General features: G+C 40.6%; 2 protein-coding genes across 2 annotated transcripts; one reads left to right on the top strand and one right to left on the bottom strand.

Annotated features, from left to right (window-relative positions):
• Nucleotides 1-344: 344 nt before the first annotated feature.
• On the bottom strand, nt 345-3,830 carry LOC125237144 (thioredoxin-like). The gene is made up of 4 exons (XM_048144120.1): nt 3,643-3,830; nt 2,693-2,893; nt 1,630-1,801; nt 345-580 (listed from the first exon to the last, which is right to left on the bottom strand). Exons 1-4 carry the CDS (start codon nt 3,684-3,686, stop codon nt 380-382), a joined length of 618 nt encoding a protein of 205 aa, XP_048000077.1. The 5' UTR covers nt 3,687-3,830; the 3' UTR covers nt 345-379.
• A 173-nt stretch (nt 3,831-4,003) lies between these two features.
• Nucleotides 4,004-20,237, top strand: LOC125237143. The gene is made up of 10 exons (XM_048144119.1): nt 4,004-4,050; nt 4,384-4,782; nt 11,875-12,043; nt 14,329-14,448; nt 15,082-15,146; nt 16,091-16,265; nt 17,333-17,455; nt 18,408-18,451; nt 18,994-19,168; nt 19,690-20,237. The coding sequence occupies exons 3-10, from the start codon at nt 11,984-11,986 to the stop codon at nt 19,897-19,899; spliced, it is 972 nt and encodes a 323-aa protein (XP_048000076.1). The 5' UTR covers nt 4,004-4,050; nt 4,384-4,782; nt 11,875-11,983; the 3' UTR covers nt 19,900-20,237.
• Nucleotides 20,238-20,499: the final 262 nt, after the last annotated feature.

Raw genomic sequence — 20,499 nt, 5'->3', positions numbered from 1 at the left:
AAGTTTGTTTACCCTTCGTGCCTTGAAACCCTCGCAACGCTCAAGATTCCACTTTTTGAACCAGTCGCTACGCTCGCGGTTCAATATTGAAATCTTTCGCTTGCTCGTGAAACAAATAACTATTTTATTTAAAAAATATATGTTTAGGGATCGTTGTATTAAATTGTCATATGATTCTGTTTAATTGTTTAATGTCGACTAGGCTTTTCAGCCATAGGACGCGATTCGTGAGCGTTTCGTGAAGCGTTTGTATATTCGGCTGACGCACACTGTCCTAGTTGAAAAATAGCCTACGAGTTCAGTTTCTCTTTTGCGGTACAATGTCTACAAACAAACAAAATGCGGATAGTTGTACTGTTTAATAGTATTGCCATATGATTCACGCCATGAAGCCGGTGTATTTCCTGACGGCGCTGCGCAGGCGCTCGTCGTCGGCGCTGCTGTAGTGCTCCAGCTTGGCGCCGTCCTTCAGGAACACGAAGGTGGGGAGCCCCACAGCGTAGCGGTCGTGGTGCATGTGGTACGCCGAGTAGCGAGCGAGGATCTTGGAAGACTCGGCTTCACGGTCATCCATGTCCAGCTGGGAGAAGATAAAGCATTTTAATTTTTTTTATATACTACGTCGGTGGCAAACAAGCATGCGGTCCGCCTGATGGAAAGCGGTCACCATAACCTATGGATTCCTACAACTCAAAGAGTGTCACATGCGCGTTGTCATCCCATTAGACATTTGTACACTCCCTTTTGCTGTGTTGTATAAGTACACAGCAAAAAGGAGTGTACAAGTTCCAAGGAGGGTTCGGGTTGCCGACGACTCAAAGGACAATAGACGGAACAAATTAGTTCCGTAAGTCCTCCTGTCGTCAGCACACCGCACCCTCGTTGAGCTCTGGCGGCCTTACTCACCGGCAGGAACACAACACTATGAGTAGGGTCTAGTGCTATTTGGCTGCGGTCTTCTGTAAGGCGGAGGTACTTCCCCAGTTGAGCTCTGCTCTAGATTCGAGCGAGACGATATCCGCTGTGCTGTGCCCTATCACACAGAGCGGAATATCATTCGCTATGCCCTACCTCCTATGTTTGTAAAAGTTTTATCACTGTTCACATTTTAATGCACTGGATTATTAAATGAATTCACGTACTGGCTGGCGCGGCGGGCACGCTACCAGTGCAGCGCAAGGCCGCACTGGCAGGGTCGCCATGACAATTATGATTTGTGGGGACTAACGGAGAACTCGCTTGTATGGAATATAGATTTATTCTCACTTAAGTTGCATAGTGGCTTCTTATATATCTAGAGTGAGGTGTAGCAGTGTGAGTGAGATGTTGTACTGAGACACCTGTCTATATAAAGATTGAAACGATTAACGAAGCCTATGCGATTGTGATGTGACATCACTGATGTCGGTTAGGTACACTGAGCTGTATACATCGATATTAATAGTATCTCAGTGGGCGAAGCACAATTAGGCCCACTTGCACCAACCACTTAACTCAGGGTTAGTGGGTTGTCATCTATCAAATTCCATATAAAATGGTGGTCAATATTTTAATTCAGACATCGTATTCAATGAATGACTTCGCAAGCAGTTAGAAAGAAAGCTTAAAGTTTCAAAAAACATAGCGAACCTTGAGCATGACCAAATTCTGCGACCCCTTAGCAGCAATATCCTCGACTGTGGGAGCGATCTTCCTGCAGAAAGGGCACCAGCGCACCATGCAGAAGATCACCACCAACTTGTCCCCGGCGTCGGCTAGCAAGGCCTCCAGCTCGGACACTTTCATTAGGGTGGTCACATTTCTGGAAGACAAATCCTTAGGTTAGCTAGGTTAAGTTTTTGCAAAAATTAAGAGTAATTTAATAGTTTGCGTGGCATTAATAAATTGGATAGTACCTGCTGAATCTTATACCTGTATTTAAAGGGATAGGCAGCTCATAAAAGTGCTCAAGTTTAGCCGAAATGACAATCGTTGTCGATAGACGCCAATCGAAACTACTTAAACGCAGTGTGGCTCTGCCACGTCAATACGGAAGAGCGATAGAGATAGCTAACGATAACGGGTATTATCGTAAGCGTTTGTGCATTTGGCTACGTAGCGCACGCAGGCTACGTAGCCTGCGTGCGCAGCTGAATGCACAAACGCTCACGAAACGCTCGTAGATATCTATCTCTATCGCTCTTGCGTATTGGCGCAACAGAGCCAGACTACCTTTCGCGGCGTTTCGTTTTCCTTTCGCGTCGTAGAACGTAGAAATGCCATTCGGCTACGGGGCCTGATATGTTGTGACCACATAAGCCACATATGAGCTCATATCAGCTCAGTGTGCGTAGCCGAATGCCAAACGCTCACGGTAATATCTCTAGCTATCTATCTCTATCGCTGTTGCGTATTGGCGCTACATTTCTGCGGCGTTTCGCGTCGCAGAATTGCCATTAGCCTACGGGGCCAGTTCTACGTCACCAATCGAAATATTGAACACCTTATCACACGAGGGGCCGTATTAATAATTCATCATCATCATCATTTCAGCCATTAATCGCCCACTGCTGAGCATAGGCCTCCCTTCGTGTACGCCACTTATCCCGGTCCTGGGCTAATCTCATCCAGAAGTGCCCCGCAGTTTTTCGGATGTCGTCCACCCAACGAGCCAATTTAATAATTAACAGTAGATATGTGACATCAGTCTTACTCTGACTCAAAAGTGGTTGCAAAATTGGCCGGCGGTGGTTCAGCGATTTCTTCATCACGCTCATCCAGAGAAGCCGCGAATACTGTGGTCAGCAGCAACCAGAAGTTTTGCGAAGGCGCCTGAAGTGGGAGACTGATTGGTCTTGTTTGTTCGACGGCGCGGCGAGGTGCTTGTCTGATCATGTTCATGTTTTTGGTAGCCCTGGTAAAAACAAGACGATATATCAATACTGAATCCATTGAATCTAGAATATACTGGCTGATTGACTGATTCATGATCACAGAACCGAATTTACAAAAGCTAGTCTTGAAATTTGCACACTACTTTTGGATAACTCAGAGCTTATGTTGGAGGACTTACAAACCAAATTATTATATATTGAAATCGATATGGCGTATTTTGCTACCCACATGAATCAGTTCACAGCGAACAAAAAATCGGACACAAGTCTAGATCAGAGATTCTGAGAGCTTTCACGTCACATGTTTTTGTTGCCCAGGCCCCATAGCCGAATGGCATTTATATGACGCGAAACGAAAACGAAACTCCGCTAAAGGTAGTCTGGCTCTGTCGCGCCAATACGCAAGAGCAATAGAGATAGATATCTACGAGCGTTTCGTTTCGTGAGCGTTTGTGCCATTCGGCTACGTACCCTGATCAGCGATTTTCATCATTTTGTCGCCCTGTTGGCCTAGTGGGTAGGTAATGACTAGTGACCCTGTAAGCTGATGATTCCGGAACCGGGATTATATTCCAGAACCATCCCTATACTCGTACATCATACTACTAGGCGGTCTAGCACAACTTGCGCTCTCGTCCGCGAGCCCATACTCGAAGTCGCGTTTGATGTATGAAATGGCGCGCGACAACGCAAGGCATGCTAAGCCTACTGGTGTGTTCTTTGGTGGCCTACTGTATCGGCTGAATGCAAAACTGTTGTTTGCACCAACCTTAGACTGAGTGCGCGAAGACATCGCGCCGCAAACTGTGACATTGGTGACTTCTGGTTCTGCTGCCGTATTATGAAAGGGGATATTTATAGATAAATTATTCCATTATATCCTGTTCTTCCTGTTTATTGGGTATGATGGAATAATTTGGGATTTTGTGAAAATTTAAATTGTAGCTGTCGTTGCCATATTTTCTTCGTTTGACAATACTGTCATAGGGCAGTCATTTACGTCATTGTTATGCCAAAATCTTACCATAGTGTAATTTGCATTTATGTCAGGTTTCCATAGAAACATAAGCAAAATGATAGGTAAAATGTGTGCATGGTTAGGAGTCAAGGGAGACTGTTTATCATTATCATAGAAAACTTCGATTTCCGCACAAAAGTTCAAGAAGTTTCATCCGGGGTAAGTATATCATTTTAAAAATATTGCATTATTTAACCAATACAGTTTCCACTTATAGATACATAAGGTACAGCGGGGTAAATCTCGACTGGGGGACAAATATAACTGGTCCATTTTTTCCATGTTTTACAATGTTTTCAGTGTTAAATAGAGTGTCCACCGGTTGTATATGGTAGGCGTGTTCAGTGGGTACATGTAGAACTCAACATCATAGCTATGATGTTTCTGAGTTCTACATTGTCCCCCAGTCGAGATTTGCCCCGCTGAACCTTACCTAATAACAATTTGGTTGTACAGAAAAGAGATTAACTCTTAGAAATTAACATATTGTAGGTATCGTATACTGGCGTATTCCGGCCCGAAAAAATCTCCAACGCAGATCTATGGGAACTCTGCGGTGAGACTCCGATCGACCAGCAGATCAAACGCCGCAAATGGAACTGGATTGGTCATACGACCCCGACCACATACCGAGGCAAGCCCTAGATTGGAATCCCCAAGGAAAGCGAAAACCCGCCCTAAGCAGACCTGGGGCCTTGCGGCAGTCCCCAACCACTTGTAATACAAATTGTAAAATGGTATGCAGTAGGCCCCTGGTGGCGGACGATCATTGCAGAAGCGAAGATGATAAGGATGACCTGGAGCGAAGTAAACCGCGAAGCTCAAAACCTTCGGGATGACGACGTACTGTGGCCCTCTGCCCCATCTAGAGGACATAGGACATTAAGTCAAGTAAGTCAAGGTACATGATTAATATAAGTTATGAAAGTGAATAAGTATGAAACTACGTAAATGGATCCCACGATCTCGCTTCCGTCTCAAGTTCATAATGTTGATTAGAGATGGGCCGAATATTCGGTAAATATTCGGTATTCGGCATATTCGGCAAGATTTTTAATGTTCGTATTCGGCCGAATAGTTCGGTGAAATTGCCGAATATTTACCGAATTAACAAAGTAAATAAATAGCGTAAGTTGATAATATTGTCTTCGGTTACCGCGATAGTTACTCATGAAATAAAACTATGGAAACGGATTAAATCGCGTATAATGAATTTATTTATTTATTTTTTTTTCCTCAGTCACCCGTTGACCACGAACGCTGTAAAGAGTTCGAAACGTCGGGATGTATTTTAAATTCATTATACGCGATTTAATCCGTTTCCATAGCGTAAGTTGTTTCGTAATTCATCGGATTATGACATCCTATTTCAGCATTCTAATGAACTACCAAAGGGAGTTAAAAATGCGTTGAAATACAAATACAATAATATTGTAAAAAAGTAAAAACAACGTAGTTTAAGAAACAAAATCCAAAATTTTCTTATGCACTAAATTATAGGAACATTAAGAGCTTTAGTAAGATAAATGTAGGTACCCATTTAGCAATGATTGAAAAGTGTAGGTACTGTGTGTGTGTGTGTGTGTGTGTGTGTGTGTGTGTGTGTGTGTGTGTGTGTGTGTGTGTGTGTGTGTGTGTGTGTGTGTGTGTGTGTGTGTGTGTGTGTGTGTGTGTGTGTGTGTGTGTGTGTGTGTGTGTGTGTGTGTGTGTGTGTGTGTGTGTGTGTGTGTGTGTGTGTGTGTGTGTGTGTGTGTGCGTGCGTGCGTGCGTGCGTGCGTGCGTGCGTGCGTGCGTGCGTGCGTGCGTGCGTGCGTGCGTGCGTGCGTGCGTGCGTGCGTGCGTGCGTGCGTGCGTGCGTGCGTGCGTGCGTGCGTGCGTGCGTGCGTGCGTGCGTGCGTGCGTGCGTGCGTGCGTGCGTGCGTGCGTGCGTGCGTGCGTGCGTGCGTGCGTGCGTGCGTGCGTGCGTGCGTGCGTGCGTGCGTGCGTGCGTGCGTGCGTGCGTGCGTGCGTGCGTGCGTGCGTGCGTGCGTGCGTGCGTGCGTGCGTGCGTGCGTGCGTGCGTGCGTGCGTGCGTGCGTGCGTGCGTGCGTGCGTGCGTGCGTGCGTGCGTGCGTGCGTGCGTGCGTGCGTGCGTGCGTGCGTGCGTGCGTGCGTGCGTGCGTGCGTGCGTGCGTGCGTGCGTGCGTGCGTGCGTGCGTGCGTGCGTGCGTGCGTGCGTGCGTGCGTGCGTGCGTGCGTGCGTGCGTGCGTGCGTGCGTGCGTGCGTGCGTGCGTGCGTGCGTGCGTGCGTGCGTGCGTGCGTGCGTGCGTGCGTGCGTGCGTGCGTGCGTGCGTGCGTGCGTGCGTGCGTGCGTGCGTGCGTGCGTGCGTGCGTGCGTGCGTGCGTGCGTGCGTGCGTGTGTGTGTAAGTAGTGTAACTCTAAGCCGAAATCTAAAATATGGCGCAACCGAATATTCGGCCGAATGTTCGGTTCGGTAACAGCTGAACCGAATGTTCGGCCGAATATTCGTATTCGGCTAAGTCCGTATTCGGCCCATCTCTAATGTTGATATAAACTATAAATGTACGTGTCAGTTGAGATCTGAGTTTCCACAACATCAGTGGTGTGAATTTTGTGGTGTTTTAAGAGGCCTTACTCCTAAAGACGAGCGTTTTTTGCAAAATGGAACCTTTTTCATTCAAAATTATAAAGAAACTATAAATGATTATTAAAAAAATGATAATGTTTCTAAAAGTACATATCTTAAGCTAGAAAGTCAATTGGTACTACTTTAAAATATGTCTTTTTATACTTCCGAAAAATCAGTTTTTTCGGAAGACGTTTTCAAATTTCGTAGTGGGATAGCTCGTTTAGAATCGTGATTGTGCTGTTAAAAATGTTATTTGGGGTAATAAATGATCACAATCCTATTTGTTATATCCTGTACGAGTTAGCTAATACTTTGACATTTTAAGATTTACTTGAAATGGTGGATAAATAACCTTCCGTATCCTCCCCATTTTTTCGATAAAAAGAGGTTTACATTATGTATTTTTCCTGCGATTCCTGCATTTTTTGTAACTCTTAAATAATATTATCCTAAACTAGAACTTCTTATTGACCTATAACAAAAAAATCATACATATAAGACATACTTTTCTGTCGATAGATATGTTTTTAAAACACCTTAAAATTCGAATAAAAGACACTGTGCTAACGCGAGCCCGCTCAGTCTGCGCCGAGCGCTCGAAGACAACGGACCTGCGTTTGATCGTCCGGCGCACCTAGCTTTCGTAAGCAGCTCGATAGTTCCGAGAAGTGCCGTAAACTGCGACTAAACAAATGTTGATCCTTTTTACACCTTATGCAATTTTAGCATTCGACATGCTTTTTATATGATTTTGGATTTTAAGTTATACGTGAAGTTTGTTGAGAGTTTGAATTATTATTATATTTTGGGACCAGGATGAGGTTCTGGTTCTCATGATGATGGAGTCAGGCAGGAGATGTTCAACAGAACTGCTATTCTACTTATCATAACTCCACCATGTTTGGGCTCATTAGATTTGGGCTGATGAGCACCATCGATCTAGATGAGGTCCAAGGTCTCATGATGGAGTCAGGAGGTGGTCAACAGAACTGCTATTCTCCTCATCATAACCCCATCATGTTTGGGCTCATTAGATTTGGGCTGACGAGCACCATCGAACTAGATGAGGTCCAAGGTCTCATGACGGGGTCAGGAGGTGGCCAACAGAACTGCTATTCTCCTCATCATAACCCCATCATGTTTGGGCTCATTAGATTTGGGCTGACGAGCACCATCGAACTAGATGAGGTCCAGGGTCTCATGATGGAGTCAGGAGGTGGCCAACAGAACTGCTATTCTCCTCATCATAACCCCATCATGTTCGGGCTCATTAGATTTGGGCTGACGAGCACCATCGAACTAGACGAGGTCCAGGTTCTCATAATGGAGTCAGGAGGTGGTCAACAGAACTGCTATTCTCCTCATCATAACCCCATCATGTTTGGGCTCATTATAAATATGTGGAAGGTCGTTAATAATAATAAATGGAAAAAATGTTTTATTAGGGTACCCCTACATGTAAAGAGGGGGCAGATATTTTTTTTCATTTCAACCCCAACGTGTGATATAGTTAGATAGGTATTTAAAAATGAATTAGGTTTTACTAACTTCGATTTTTGATAATTTTCATATTTTCGGAAATAATCGCTCCTAAAGGAAAAAAAGTGCGACCCCCCCCCTATAACTTTTAAACCATATGTTTAAAAATATGAAAAAAATCACAAAAGTAGAACTTTACAAAGACTTTCTTTGAAACTTGTTTTGAACTTTATAGGTTAGTTTTTGAGAAAAATACGGAAAACTACGGAACCCTACACTGAGCGTGGCCCGACACGCTTTTGGCCGGTTTTTATTTTATTTTAATACTTTTCTGTGCTATTCATACATAGCCACCCTAGGGGATTCAGTATTGACAGCTTCTTTTTTTTCTTTCTGCATATATTTCTTTCCGCTTGTAAGTTTGTTGTAAATAAGACTGCTTGCACTTACATTGACATTATAATTACATAATGCTATTAAATTAAATCTAATGAAGCGTTGTTTTATTTCCTAAATCTCAAAACCCTCTAAATCGAATATGTATAGTAATGAGCAAAAATTTTACCGCAGACTTTCCAAACCGACGATGTTTGATCAGCTACTTTTAGAACGAACATGTACATATTTTGATTTTCACCCTTTAAAATGTTTCTAAGACGCAATATTTTGCAAATTTGGTCACGTCATCCACAGTTAAACTGTGGAATGAATTGTCGCCAGCGGTATTTCCGGACCAATGCGACCTTCAAACCTTCAAGAAAAGAGTGTACATCCATCTTAAAGGCCGGCAACGCACCTCCAACACTTCTGGTGCTTCTGGTGTCCATGGGCGGCAGTGATCGCTTACCATCAGGCAGACTATCTGCTCGTTTGCCTCCTATCCCATAAAAAAACGTTTAATATTTTTTAAGAAAAAAAAAACCGCCGCCTTTCGGGTTCTGGTGAAAGCTACTTGCGAATGTTGGATTATGTAGAAATGTGTAGGTATTTTTTAAAACTGCTTTTAATGCTTTAATTATTTGATGGCAACACAAATCAATATACGTATAATGCTAAGGTTTGAGGAGTTTCTCAATTCCTCATGAATCCGATTATAAGAAATCGAAGCTTGATAAACTTTGACTTGAAAACTCAGTATGCTTAACAAACATAACTAAATAAATGTCACTGTTCTGAACTTAAATGCATGCTTTTCTTACAAAAATACCAAAGTCACTATGAGTGTGCCGTTCAGATTTGAGGAGTTCGGTTCTGACCATCATCAGCAGTTCCACTGCACCAAATGTCACTGTACTGGACGTAAGTGCATGCTGTTCTTATATAAATACCAAAGTCACTATAAGCGTGCCGTTCAGATTTGAGGAGTTTGGTTCTAAGTGTTCTGACCATCATCAGCAGTTCCACTGCACCAAATATCACTGTTCTGGACTGGACGTAAGTGCATGATGTTCTTATAAGAATACCAAAGTCACTATAAGTGTTCCGTTCAGATTTGAGAAGATCGGTTCTGACCATCATCAGCAGTTCCACTGCACCAAATGTCACTGTTCTGGACGAAAGTGCATGCTGTTCTTATAAAAATACCAAAGTCACTATAAGCGTGCCGTTCAGATTTGAGAAGTTCCGTTCTGGCCATCATCAGCAGTTCCACTGCACCAAATGTCACTGTTCCGTACCTAAATGCATGCTGTTCCTTTAAAAATACAAAAATCACCATACGTATGCCTTTCAGATTCGAGGAGTTCCCTCGATTACTCCAGGATCCCATCATCAGAACTGGGTTCTGAGAAAAATGGGACCAATCTGTATTCATGTACATTCAATATTTTTTTTTTATCGGTCCAGTAACAACGGAGATATCGAGGAACAAACATAAAAAAATGAAAAAAAAAATAAACATACAGACGAATTGAGAACCTCGCCTCAAATCTCTCAGATTTGAGGCGACGGTTAAAAAGTGACACATCATGAGCAGTTCCAATGCACCAAATGTCACTGTTCTGGACGTAAGTGCATGCTGTTCTTATAAAAATATGAAAGTCACTATAACCACAGAATATATAATAGTACAAGTACAGAAGGCCCACTGCTTTGATGTTCACGAAATGCCGCCTTTTAAATGCCTACAAAATTATAACAAAGAAACGAGCCGCACGTGCGCAGCGTCGGACGATAGGGTTGCCTATGGACTAAAACGAATTAATACTCAGATAAAATGTTACACTATATATTCTAGTCTTGGGTACTTTCTAGGTATATATATAGTATTTATATTTTTTATTTAAGTCCCAACATCACAAGGCTTATTTAACTTTTCCGTGGGACTTAATCAATAGTAGATCTGTGTAAGATTCTCCTATTTTATTCATGATGTTTATTTAACTAAGCATTAGCCATTCACACGCGGACATCGCATATAAAACTTAAAAAAAAAACTCGCAACGTAAAGTAACAATAGAAAGTGCAAACGTGCGTTCCGTGAGAACGCGCGCCACCCCTGATTAGGCCGCGAACTCGCGGCCGCCAGCATGTACTTGTAGCGCGGCGATAGAATCGCGGAGTGAGCTGCCCCTGCTATAACTTTGATAATTTCCGAAAATATTAATATTATCAAAAAACGATCTTAGTAAACCCTTATTCATTTTTAAATACCTATCCAACAATATATCACACGTTGGGGTTGAAATGAAAAAAAAAATCAGCCCCCACTTTACATGTAGCAGGGGTACCCTAATAAAACATTTTTTTCCATTTTTTATTTTTGCACTTTGTTGGCGTGATTGATATACATATTGTTACTAAATTTCAGCTTTCTAGTGCTTACGGTTACTGAGATTATCCGCGGACGGACGGACGGACGGACAGACAGACATGGCGAAACTATAGGGGTTCCTAGTTGACTACGGAACCCTAAAAAACAGAAACCACTATTAAACTAGTCTCTAATTTCAACTTTCAAGTTCCTAACTAAAATTTTCCTAATAAAAAAAAAACAAATTGATCCCGCTACAAACTTTCACTCCCTTTTTCCCTCTACTAAGGGTGTAAATTTTCATCATCGATTCTTATCTCTTCGAAATTGTGTTAATGCAATCTATACAAATTTCGACTTTCTAGCTTTCGTAGTTTCGGCTCAGCGGTGTTGGTTGTTGAATCAATAAATTAGGAAACCTGAATTTATATATGTATATGTAGACTAATACTATACTTTTACTACATTCATATACCTTATTTACTACTACCATACCATGAATATGAAATTAAATAAAGAGTCCCCATATAAAATTGAAAATTATGTTATTAGCAATTTAATTCAAAACTATCAAGATTATTCGTGTTTGCGTTGAAACGCGCGTTGAGTTGCCGGTGCTCACGTACCGAGCGCCAACGCCATCTATCGATGGCCGTTTCGTGAAATTGATGAGCGCTCTAAGGAATAAGGAGTCTTAAAAATGAAGCGTGAAGTTTTACTGATTGTGGTGATTTCTTACGTAGTGGCTCAGCTTATGCTAGGACCGTAAGTTTTACGTTTATTATTAACACAAGGTTCCACTGATCGAAACAGGGTTCTTAAACAAGGGCTCAATTGCTAATGATTCGTTGCGAACGACACCACGTACAAGCTTTGCTTAGTTTGGGGCTATAAATGATCTGTGTAAGGTGTCCCCAATATTTATCTTGGGAAATTATAGATAAATGAAATAAATACCTACTGCGATAAACGCAACTGCAGTCCAAATACGTTCTAATACGAGTAGATGACGACTTAAAATAAGTAATTAACTGAGAACCCACAACGAGTCTTTAGTTTACCGTGGGACTCAGTGAATCTGTGTACATGTATATAATATTTACCTATTTATTTCATTTCAGATTAATTTTCACCGTGGAAAACCTTCTGGACCTAATAGCTAGACTGAAGAAAGCTGAAGACAAGCTGGTGGTAGTCGGTTTTCTCCCAATAGCTTGGAAACACAGCGAAATGTCCATACAGATGGAGAAGCTGGCTCGAAAGTATGAGGACTTTGTTGTGTTTTTGAGGGTAAGTTGACTTTTTAATAGTTATTTGTTATACAAGGGGGCAAAGTTGTATTTTAACGCCGAGTGTGGAATTGAAAAACGAGCAAGTGAAAGGATTCTATAGTTGAACCACGAGCTAAGCGAGTGGTTCGAGAATAGAATCCTGAACTTGCGAGTTTTTTAACACACGAGAAGTAAAATACATTTGTACCCGAGTGTAACACAAAACTTTTCCCCTCACTCTAGCGAGGATACTACAACGCAAAAAATGCGTTTATCACTGCTTCCAGTAGTTCCACAGGTGGTAAATCATCTTTATTACTAGATTCACCTAATTTTGAAGCAGTTAATTTGACTTTATTCAAGGTCAAATTACTTTACCCACTAGTGGATAAAATGCGTTTTTACTCGCTGGTATTAAAGGACAAAACACGTGTTTCCGAGCTAGTGAGGGGAAAACATAATTTTGCTATATTTCCCCTTACTACCTCGGAAACACGTGTTTTATCCTTTGATAAAAGTAGGTAACTACGACTAAATCATCTTTATTACTAGATTCACCTACTTTTATCAATTTTAAAGCAGACTTTATTCAAGGTCAAATTACTTTACCCACTAGTGGATAAAATGCGTTTTTACCCGGTGGTATTAAGGGACAAAACACGTGTTTCCGAGCTAGTGAGGGGAAAATAACTATTATTTCGTAAGGCATAAAGCCATAAAGGCACCAAAAATGGTGAGGTTAGACTAAGGTAAGGTGAAGCGTATAATTACAAAAAGTCAATTGATATTTAATATTTCTTATAACTCCTTCGTCTTTCTTATAACTGAGAGAGCGAGCGATTTATATTTTTCCCCTCACTAGCTCGGAAACACGTGTTTTGTCCTTTAATACCAGCGGGTAAAAACGCATTTTATCCACTAGTGGGTAAAGTAATTTGACCTTGAATAAAGTCAAATTAACTGCTTTAAAATTTATAAAAGTAGGTGAATCTAGTAATAAAGATGATTTACCACCTGTGGAACTACTGGAAGCAGTGTTAAACACATTTTTTGCGTTGTAGTTTCCTCGCTATAGTGAGGGAAAAAGTTTTGTGTTACACTCAATAACAATTTATTTGTTTGTTATACAATTTATTTGTTATACAAGGGGGCAAAGTTGTATTTTAACACACGAGAAGTAAAATACATTTGCACCCGAGTGTAACACAAAACTTTTCCCCTCACTATAGCGAGGAAACTACAACGCAAACAATGCGTTTATCACTGCTTCCAGTAGTTCCACAGGTGGTAAATCATCTTTATTTTACCCACCAGTGGATGTAATGCGTTATTACCCGCTGGTATTAAAGGACAAAACACGTGTTTCCGAGCTAGTGAGGGGAAAATAACTATTATTTCGTAAGGCATAAAGCCCTAAAGGCACCAAAAATGGTGAAGGTTAGACCAAGGTAAGGTGAAGCGTATAATTACAAAAAGTCTATTGATATTTATTTATTATACAAGAGTGCAAAGTTGTATTTTAACGCCGAGTGTGGAATTGAAAAACGAGCAAGCGAAAGGATTCTATAGTTGAACCACGAGCAAAGCGAGTGGTTCGAGAATAGAATCCTGAGCTTGCGAGTTTTTCAACACACGAGAAGTAAAATACATTTGCACTCGAGTGTGACACAAAACTTTTCCCCTCACTATAGCGAGGAACGCAAAAAACGCGTTTATCACTGCTTCCAGTAGTTCCACAGGTGGTAAATCTAAATGCTTAAGCGACAATATAGCTTCCACTTCAAAATTCTACACCAACTCTTTCAGTTTTCGTGCGGTTCGACTGTGGAATAATCTGCCCAATAATATTAGACGTGCAACTTCATTACCCATTTTTAAAAAGTTGTTGAAGGATCATTATTTGTCTACTTCATAAACTTTCTGTTTTCCAAGAAATTTCATGTCGTTGAAATTGTCTCCATAGTCATATCTCATATATTGTTGTATTTATTAGTATATGTAGTCTATCATAGCTTTTATATTTGTAGTATATGTATTTTATTTTATTATATTGTACATTTAGGTACTAGCCTTCTGTTTTTTTTTTGCACCACCCGTAAATTTTATTCCGATCGCCACTCGACTATCTGAAGGTTGTCTGTAAGAGACCGCTGTTTTAGCGATAAGACCGCCTGTTGTTACCTACCACGTTATATCTGTTCTGAATTATGTTTGTTTTTTCTTCTGTAGTGTGCAATAAAGTATTTTATTATTATTATTATAGCCTTTTGCTTAAATGTGCCGTTACATTTATGTTTGTTCCAGGTTTACAAAGGTTACGACGAAATTTTCAACGAGTACAACATAAAATCGGTGCCAACGTTCATTTTCGTTAGGCATTCCGAGTTGCTGGACCGTCGCACGCGCAACATCAGCCATATTGAGGTATTGTCAAAAAAAAAGTGGCATTTTCGAACATAAACTAGCGTCAATGATTGTCATTTCGGCTAGGGAGCCTGTACATATTGTAGAATAGGTAGTACATTACGATACAAGTGCAAAAAAGAGTTTCGAACGAATTTCCTTTGCGCTTTTTCGACGTTTTTCAGTACAGATGGCATTCTAAAGTTTCGACCTGACAAGAAATGATCACTTCTCGCACTACTTAGTGCGTAAAAAAGCACCATCTGTACTAAAATAGTACATGAAGATACAAGTGCGTAAAAAAGGAAGTTCGAAACGAGTGGCGATAAATTATAACACTCCCAACACGAGTTACGCATTTCCTTTTCGCACGTGTATCGTACGACGTTTTTCAGTACAGATGAGCCTCCGAAGTTTCGACCTGGCATATAATGAACCACTTCTCGCACTAGTGCGTAAAAAAACACCATCTGTACTGCAAACTTATTATATGAATGCTACTGTACAGTATAATTAGGCATTAAAACATGAGTGTTGTTTTATGAAACGAGCCATAGGCAATTAAGTTTCATAATAAGATAGCACGAGTGTTTTAATGCCTCTCATAATGCACCAGTCACATAATTAACTAATTCCTGCATGTTTTTTTTTTAGTGTGTAATAGAATCGGTGAAAGCGGAAGATCGACGTCTTAGAAATCTCAAGATTACGCGTCCTGGGTAAATATGTAACAATATTAAATTTTTTGTTTTACCTAGTTATAAGGCGCATAGTAGATTCTTAACAAGGGAGCAAAAATAAATATTTAATGGGAGGGCTTTCGTTGAATCCTGAACGAAGCAAAGGATTCAGAAAATGAATACTGAGTGGATTCAAATACAAATTAACCCCCATAGAAATAATTTTTCACCACACCAACTAATAAAGGCTTACTTTGCTATTCGAAAACAGATAGCAAAATTGCATTTTATCCACAAGAGTGCAAAGTAATTTCATACAAATTTTAACTTGATGTCTTGAGCTGGCTGGTATAATTTACGTGTAAATGATGATTTTGAATCATAAATATTGATTAGATTGATAGACTTGATTTAGTTTGATGTTTTATAGTCAGTATTTTGTTTGTGTTGGTGTAGTGAAAAATTTTGTGTTTCACTCGGTGGCAAAGTTTGTTTAACCTTCGTGCCTTGAAACCCTCGCAACGCTCAAGATTCCACTTTTTCACACAATATTGGAATCTTTCGCTTGCTCGGGTATCAATATTGGCACGTGCGGTTAAACAAAAACTTTGCCCCCTTGTAAAACAAATAACTATTGCTACCATGTGATACATACCTACTGCTTTTCACATCACCTAATTATCAGGAAATCCCAAAAACTATGAATTATCGCAGTTGTAAAAATATTAGGTGTAGGTAGGTACCTATTTACACTTAATCGAGACATTTTTTTTATACTTACATTGTATTACGTGCAAATTCCTTCGTTGCATTACTATGTTATGCCGGCAACAAAGTCCTTGAACAGAAAAGTGCCATTTTGTTCCCTCGTAACAGGGAAAAAAGTAACATTACTGAATGGGTGATGTGAAAAAGTTGTTTAACCACACGTACTAATTCTTTGAAAAGTGGAATCTGCAACGTGGCGAGTTTTTCAATTACAGAGGTTACTTGTACGACGTGAAATGCCACGACGACCTAAAACGGTGGCTGACAGAGGCGAGACACAGGCTGGTGGTGCTCACGTTCCTGCCGAGACAGTCTTCCAGAGGCTTGTTCATGACTCCCACCGTCCAGGAGCTGGCCAGGAAGTATGCTGACACCACTTTGTTCCTCAGGGTGGGTACTAGTAGTTAGCCAATCGCCTACAACTATACAGGTGGCTCTCACTCTCACGTGTCCTAAATGCGCGCGAGTAGTCAGCAGAAAGATTGGATACGCGAGCCGGGTGAGGGCGACTTGATCTAAATTATAACCCTATTTGCACTAGAACATACAGTCGCTGTGGCCAAAATCGGTCGATATATACCACTAGTTATATGAATTTTGTGAGTCGCGTGCAATCACACTACACATTTTGTCATTTACACGGACAGGCAGCGGTAGTAACATCGCATAAATATCTGACACGCTCTCAGGGCTCCAGAAGTAAGATTATGACAGATCTTTTCTTATGCGCACTGCCAAGGAGTGGAATTCCTTGCCGGCGGCTATATTTCCGAGCTCATATAACCCGGCAACCTTTAAATCAAGAGTGAACAGGCATCTTCTGGGCGAGCTCACTCCATCGTAGGCCACGTCTTTGCCTTTGGCTAGTCTGTGGCCAAGAGTAAGCCCATTTATATTTAATAAAAAAAAAGATACTTTTACGGTCTTCTTTTTGTGCGATGTCATTCCCAGTAATGTATGTATCCTACCGACTGCGCCATGTAAAAGTATTGAGACGGAGAAGTAAATAACAAACGTAAGCTGATTCTAAGACTGAATCCTTATTCATCTACCCACACATCGTCACTACTTTGAAAAAAATCTCGTATCTCACGCTGCTCCTCAAAGTTAAAACGCAGTAAGTCTATATGCATTCCATACATACCTACTTACTACAATTTTGTTTTCATTGACAGACGAAGATACAAGTCTTTTTAAAAGTAGTGACGACTTACTTCCCGCCTACTGGACCTACCAGGAGATGACCTTCTTTCAGTGTTTCTTAGGTATAAGGCAATAGTTACAGTTACTTTTGCAGCTACTACGGTGAATTTTTGTCTACTTTGCGTAATTATGCTGCCAAGAAAAACAGATGGACAAAGTCGCACCAAAATGGTTCCTTTTGTACCTTGTTTGGTATGAAACCCTAAAAATGTAAAAGCTAAAACAGTTATCGTATAAGCCTTTTTCTTTTCTAGATTAAAGAAGAACATGACGACTTATACGACAAATTCAACGTTCGGAAAGTACCGACATTTATCTTCATGCAAAATAGTGAAAAAGTCCCGGTGCGCCCTGCGACCAACATTAAACAGCTTACGGTGGGTTCCGTACTATTTTTTTTTATAAAACACGTGCATATCCATCTTGTCTTGTCCTTGCCTGTCTCAAAACAAGACCAGTCAGCATCTCAAAACAAGTGCCAGGTAGATTTGTGCGTGTGATTAATAGTTATTTGTTATACAAGGGGGCAAAGTTGTATTTTAACGCCGAGTGTGGAATTGAAAAACGAGCAAGTGAAAGGATTCTATAGTTGAACCACGAGCGAAGCGAGTGGTTCGAGAATAGAATCCTGAACTTGCGAGTTTTTTAACACACGAGAAGTAAAATACATTTGCACCCGAGTGTAACACATAACTTTTCCCCTCACTATAGCGAGGAAACTACAACGCAAAAAATGCGTTTATCACTGCTTCCAGTAGTACCACAGGTGGTAAATTAACTTTATTACTAGATTCACCTACTTTTATCAATTTTAAAGCAGTTAATTTGACTTTATTCAAGGTCAAATTACTTTACCCACTAGTGGATAAAATGCGTTTTTACCCGCTAGTATTAAAGAACAAAACACGTGTTTCCGAGCTAGTGAGGGGAAAACTCCATAAAACTATGTATAAAGTTTGACGAAGTCAAATCTAAAAGCTGTCGATATAATTTGAGAACGACCAACCCGGACTAAGGCTTCCCACAGACAGTCTTAAAAATTCATAATCTTAAAAAAAATTTGTATGCAAATTGACACTGACAGATCTGTCAGTGTCTTGTCAGTGTCAGTTTGAACTGTCAGATTGCATACAATTTTTTTTTAAGATTATGAATTTTTAAGACTGTCTGTGGCAAGCCTAAAAAGGTAGAATAAGAATATCTTTATTGTGAACCACGGTACATTTTCAACACATCTAGGTTCTCTGATTTTCGTCTCAGTGGAATCTAGAAGTTTATTAGAAAACTTGTGTCTGTAAAAATGTTGTAGGTATCTTGAATTGTTTACAGGAAACGTTGGATGCTGTGCTGATTACTACCACACAGGCGCCGATGTGAGTACGGTTTCAGCGATAAAAGTTAAACGTGGATATTATTAAATTAACTAACTAAGGGCCAGTTGCATCAAACCGTCTGTCACCGTCAAATCGTTAAATTTTATTGTATGGAAAGTTCCATAGACATCTGCTGCGAGTGCTGCGTGACGATGATGTGTCTGTCAAATGTGGTTGATGCAACTGGCTCTAAGAGAGGGCTCTGCGATAAAACGAGAGCATGCCACTTCTCTCGACCCTGCGCCGTTTCCTGCGAATGATAATTGAATATGACATTCAATTTTTCTCGATTTCTGAGTCTGGTTAGTCTGGAAAGCTTGCCTTTCCGGCATCAGAAGCAACCTATTGATGAACCTTATATTGGTGTAATGTGACTACCATCATAACTTACGCGAGACAAGAACTCGAGGGTTTAATGGTGAAACCCGATAAATCGAGCTAATTTGTCCTTGAAATAAAATTTTGGAAATTGCACATAGTTCGAATTTCAAAAAACAGTTTGCTCAACTTATCGGGTTTAACCAGTAAAAATATAATTCCAGAAGTCGCATAATAGACATAAGTAGCCCCCTAGACCTGCAGGAGAAGTTCCACACGGCTGGCGACAAGCTGGTGATCCTGGCATTCATGGACAAGTGGTGCTCCAAGTGTAGGAAGATTATCACGAAGGTTGAGGAGATGGCCGAGCTGTATTATGGCACTGTTGTGTTTTTAAAGGTTGGTATTGATTGAGTACCTATATAATTTGTAACTGTAAAAAAACTCTTCCTTTAGTCATAAGGCCTGCCCCCACTGTGTCATGTCACTCTTAGGCATTATTTGGGCATTTTCGCCTAGTCAGAATCACCTTTTTTCTGGTTAGAATCACGAGCCTTTTCGATCTAGGACAAAAAGCAAGAGACAAAAAAATGGTTCCAAAATTTTCTATTATTTTGCTTACTTTCCACTTTGTAACCGCTGTACAAAGTGTTTGAAAAATGGTAACGAAGTGGAAAAATAAATTTGGGACGCTTTTTTTTCACCTAGTGGGATGAAAAGGGCTCGTAATTCGGAGTAGGAAAAACATTAAATTTACCTATTTTAGAAAAAAAGTTTTTGAATCTTTTTTCGCGAAAATGCCCATTTGTATCAGAAGAAACCCATACCACTGAGATAAGTGTTGGCCTATCCATTACGTACATGGCGACCCTGTCAGTACGACCCATACGCTCACGCTCTAATATCTTAATTTTCTGTAGATTGAAGACGACACCTTCACCAACGAGATCTACACGAAGTACAAGATCAAACACGTGCCTTCTTTCATCTTCGTAAGGAACTCTAAGAAGATTAATCCGTTCAACGGCACGAACTATGAGAACATCCAGACGCATATAGAGTTTCAAGACTTTAAGATCTATCTCAATTTGTGTATGCTGACTAAGAAATATTTTGGTAGGTGTATTTAATTAATTTAAAGATCGTTATCAAGGTGCACTTTTCGTGGCAAATGGCACGGTTGGCAAAAAAAACAAATACTTACATTTAAATATTCACTGGTGGATATGCCGGAGGGCGTCAACAAAAATTGCGTGCAGTATTTTAAAGAGTTAAATTACCTTCCTGTCCACATTTTTTTATCGTCAGGATTGAATCAGTGCGTGATTCTGAGAAGAATGAGCCCAAGGCCCAAACACGTCCAGATCTGGTGAAATTCGATTTTCGAGATTTATTTTGGAAAACGCCCATATACATAATGCATTTACTTAGTTGTAACTATTGTTTATTAAAGTTTTTGTGATAAAAATGTTCACTTATTATTGAAAACTGAAAATAATGAAGACACTGAAAGCCTGGCATATTACATCGATAGTACAAGCTTCTAAAGCCTGGCGTCCATTAGGCTCACCGCAATGTGTTGAATAGAATTCAACGTTCATAGTAGATGTATGGAGAGAGGAACCTCTTTAGAGACATCACAAATGAAATCACATCACAAATCACACAAGTCACTTAAACTTAAAAATCAGATATCATTCAGGTATTGTTATGGCACCTCACCATTGAAT

This window comes from Leguminivora glycinivorella, chromosome 20 (genome assembly GCF_023078275.1).
Source record: "Leguminivora glycinivorella isolate SPB_JAAS2020 chromosome 20, LegGlyc_1.1, whole genome shotgun sequence".
Classification (NCBI taxonomy): Eukaryota; Metazoa; Arthropoda; class Insecta; order Lepidoptera; family Tortricidae; genus Leguminivora; species Leguminivora glycinivorella.
Note: the sequence above shows the minus strand (reverse complement) of the source record. Positions and strands in the feature narration are given on the sequence as shown.

Coding starts and splice junctions, on each gene's coding strand:
- LOC125237144 (XM_048144120.1), bottom strand. CDS start 3,686: ATGTCACAGTTTGCGGCGCGATGTCTTCGCGCACTCAGTCTAAG. Junction 2,894..3,642: donor CTTCGCGCACTCAGTCTAAG/GTTGGTGCAAAC, acceptor TGTTTTTACCAG/GGCTACCAAAAACATGAACA. Junction 581..1,629: donor AGAATTTGGTCATGCTCAAG/GTTCGCTATGTT, acceptor ATCTTCTCCCAG/CTGGACATGGATGACCGTGA.
- LOC125237143 (XM_048144119.1), top strand. CDS start 11,984: ATGTCCATACAGATGGAGAAGCTGGCTCGAAAGTATGAGGACTTTGTT. Junction 15,147..16,090: donor CTCAAGATTACGCGTCCTGG/GTAAATATGTAA, acceptor TTTCAATTACAG/AGGTTACTTGTACGACGTGA. Junction 19,169..19,689: donor GCACTGTTGTGTTTTTAAAG/GTTGGTATTGAT, acceptor AATTTTCTGTAG/ATTGAAGACGACACCTTCAC.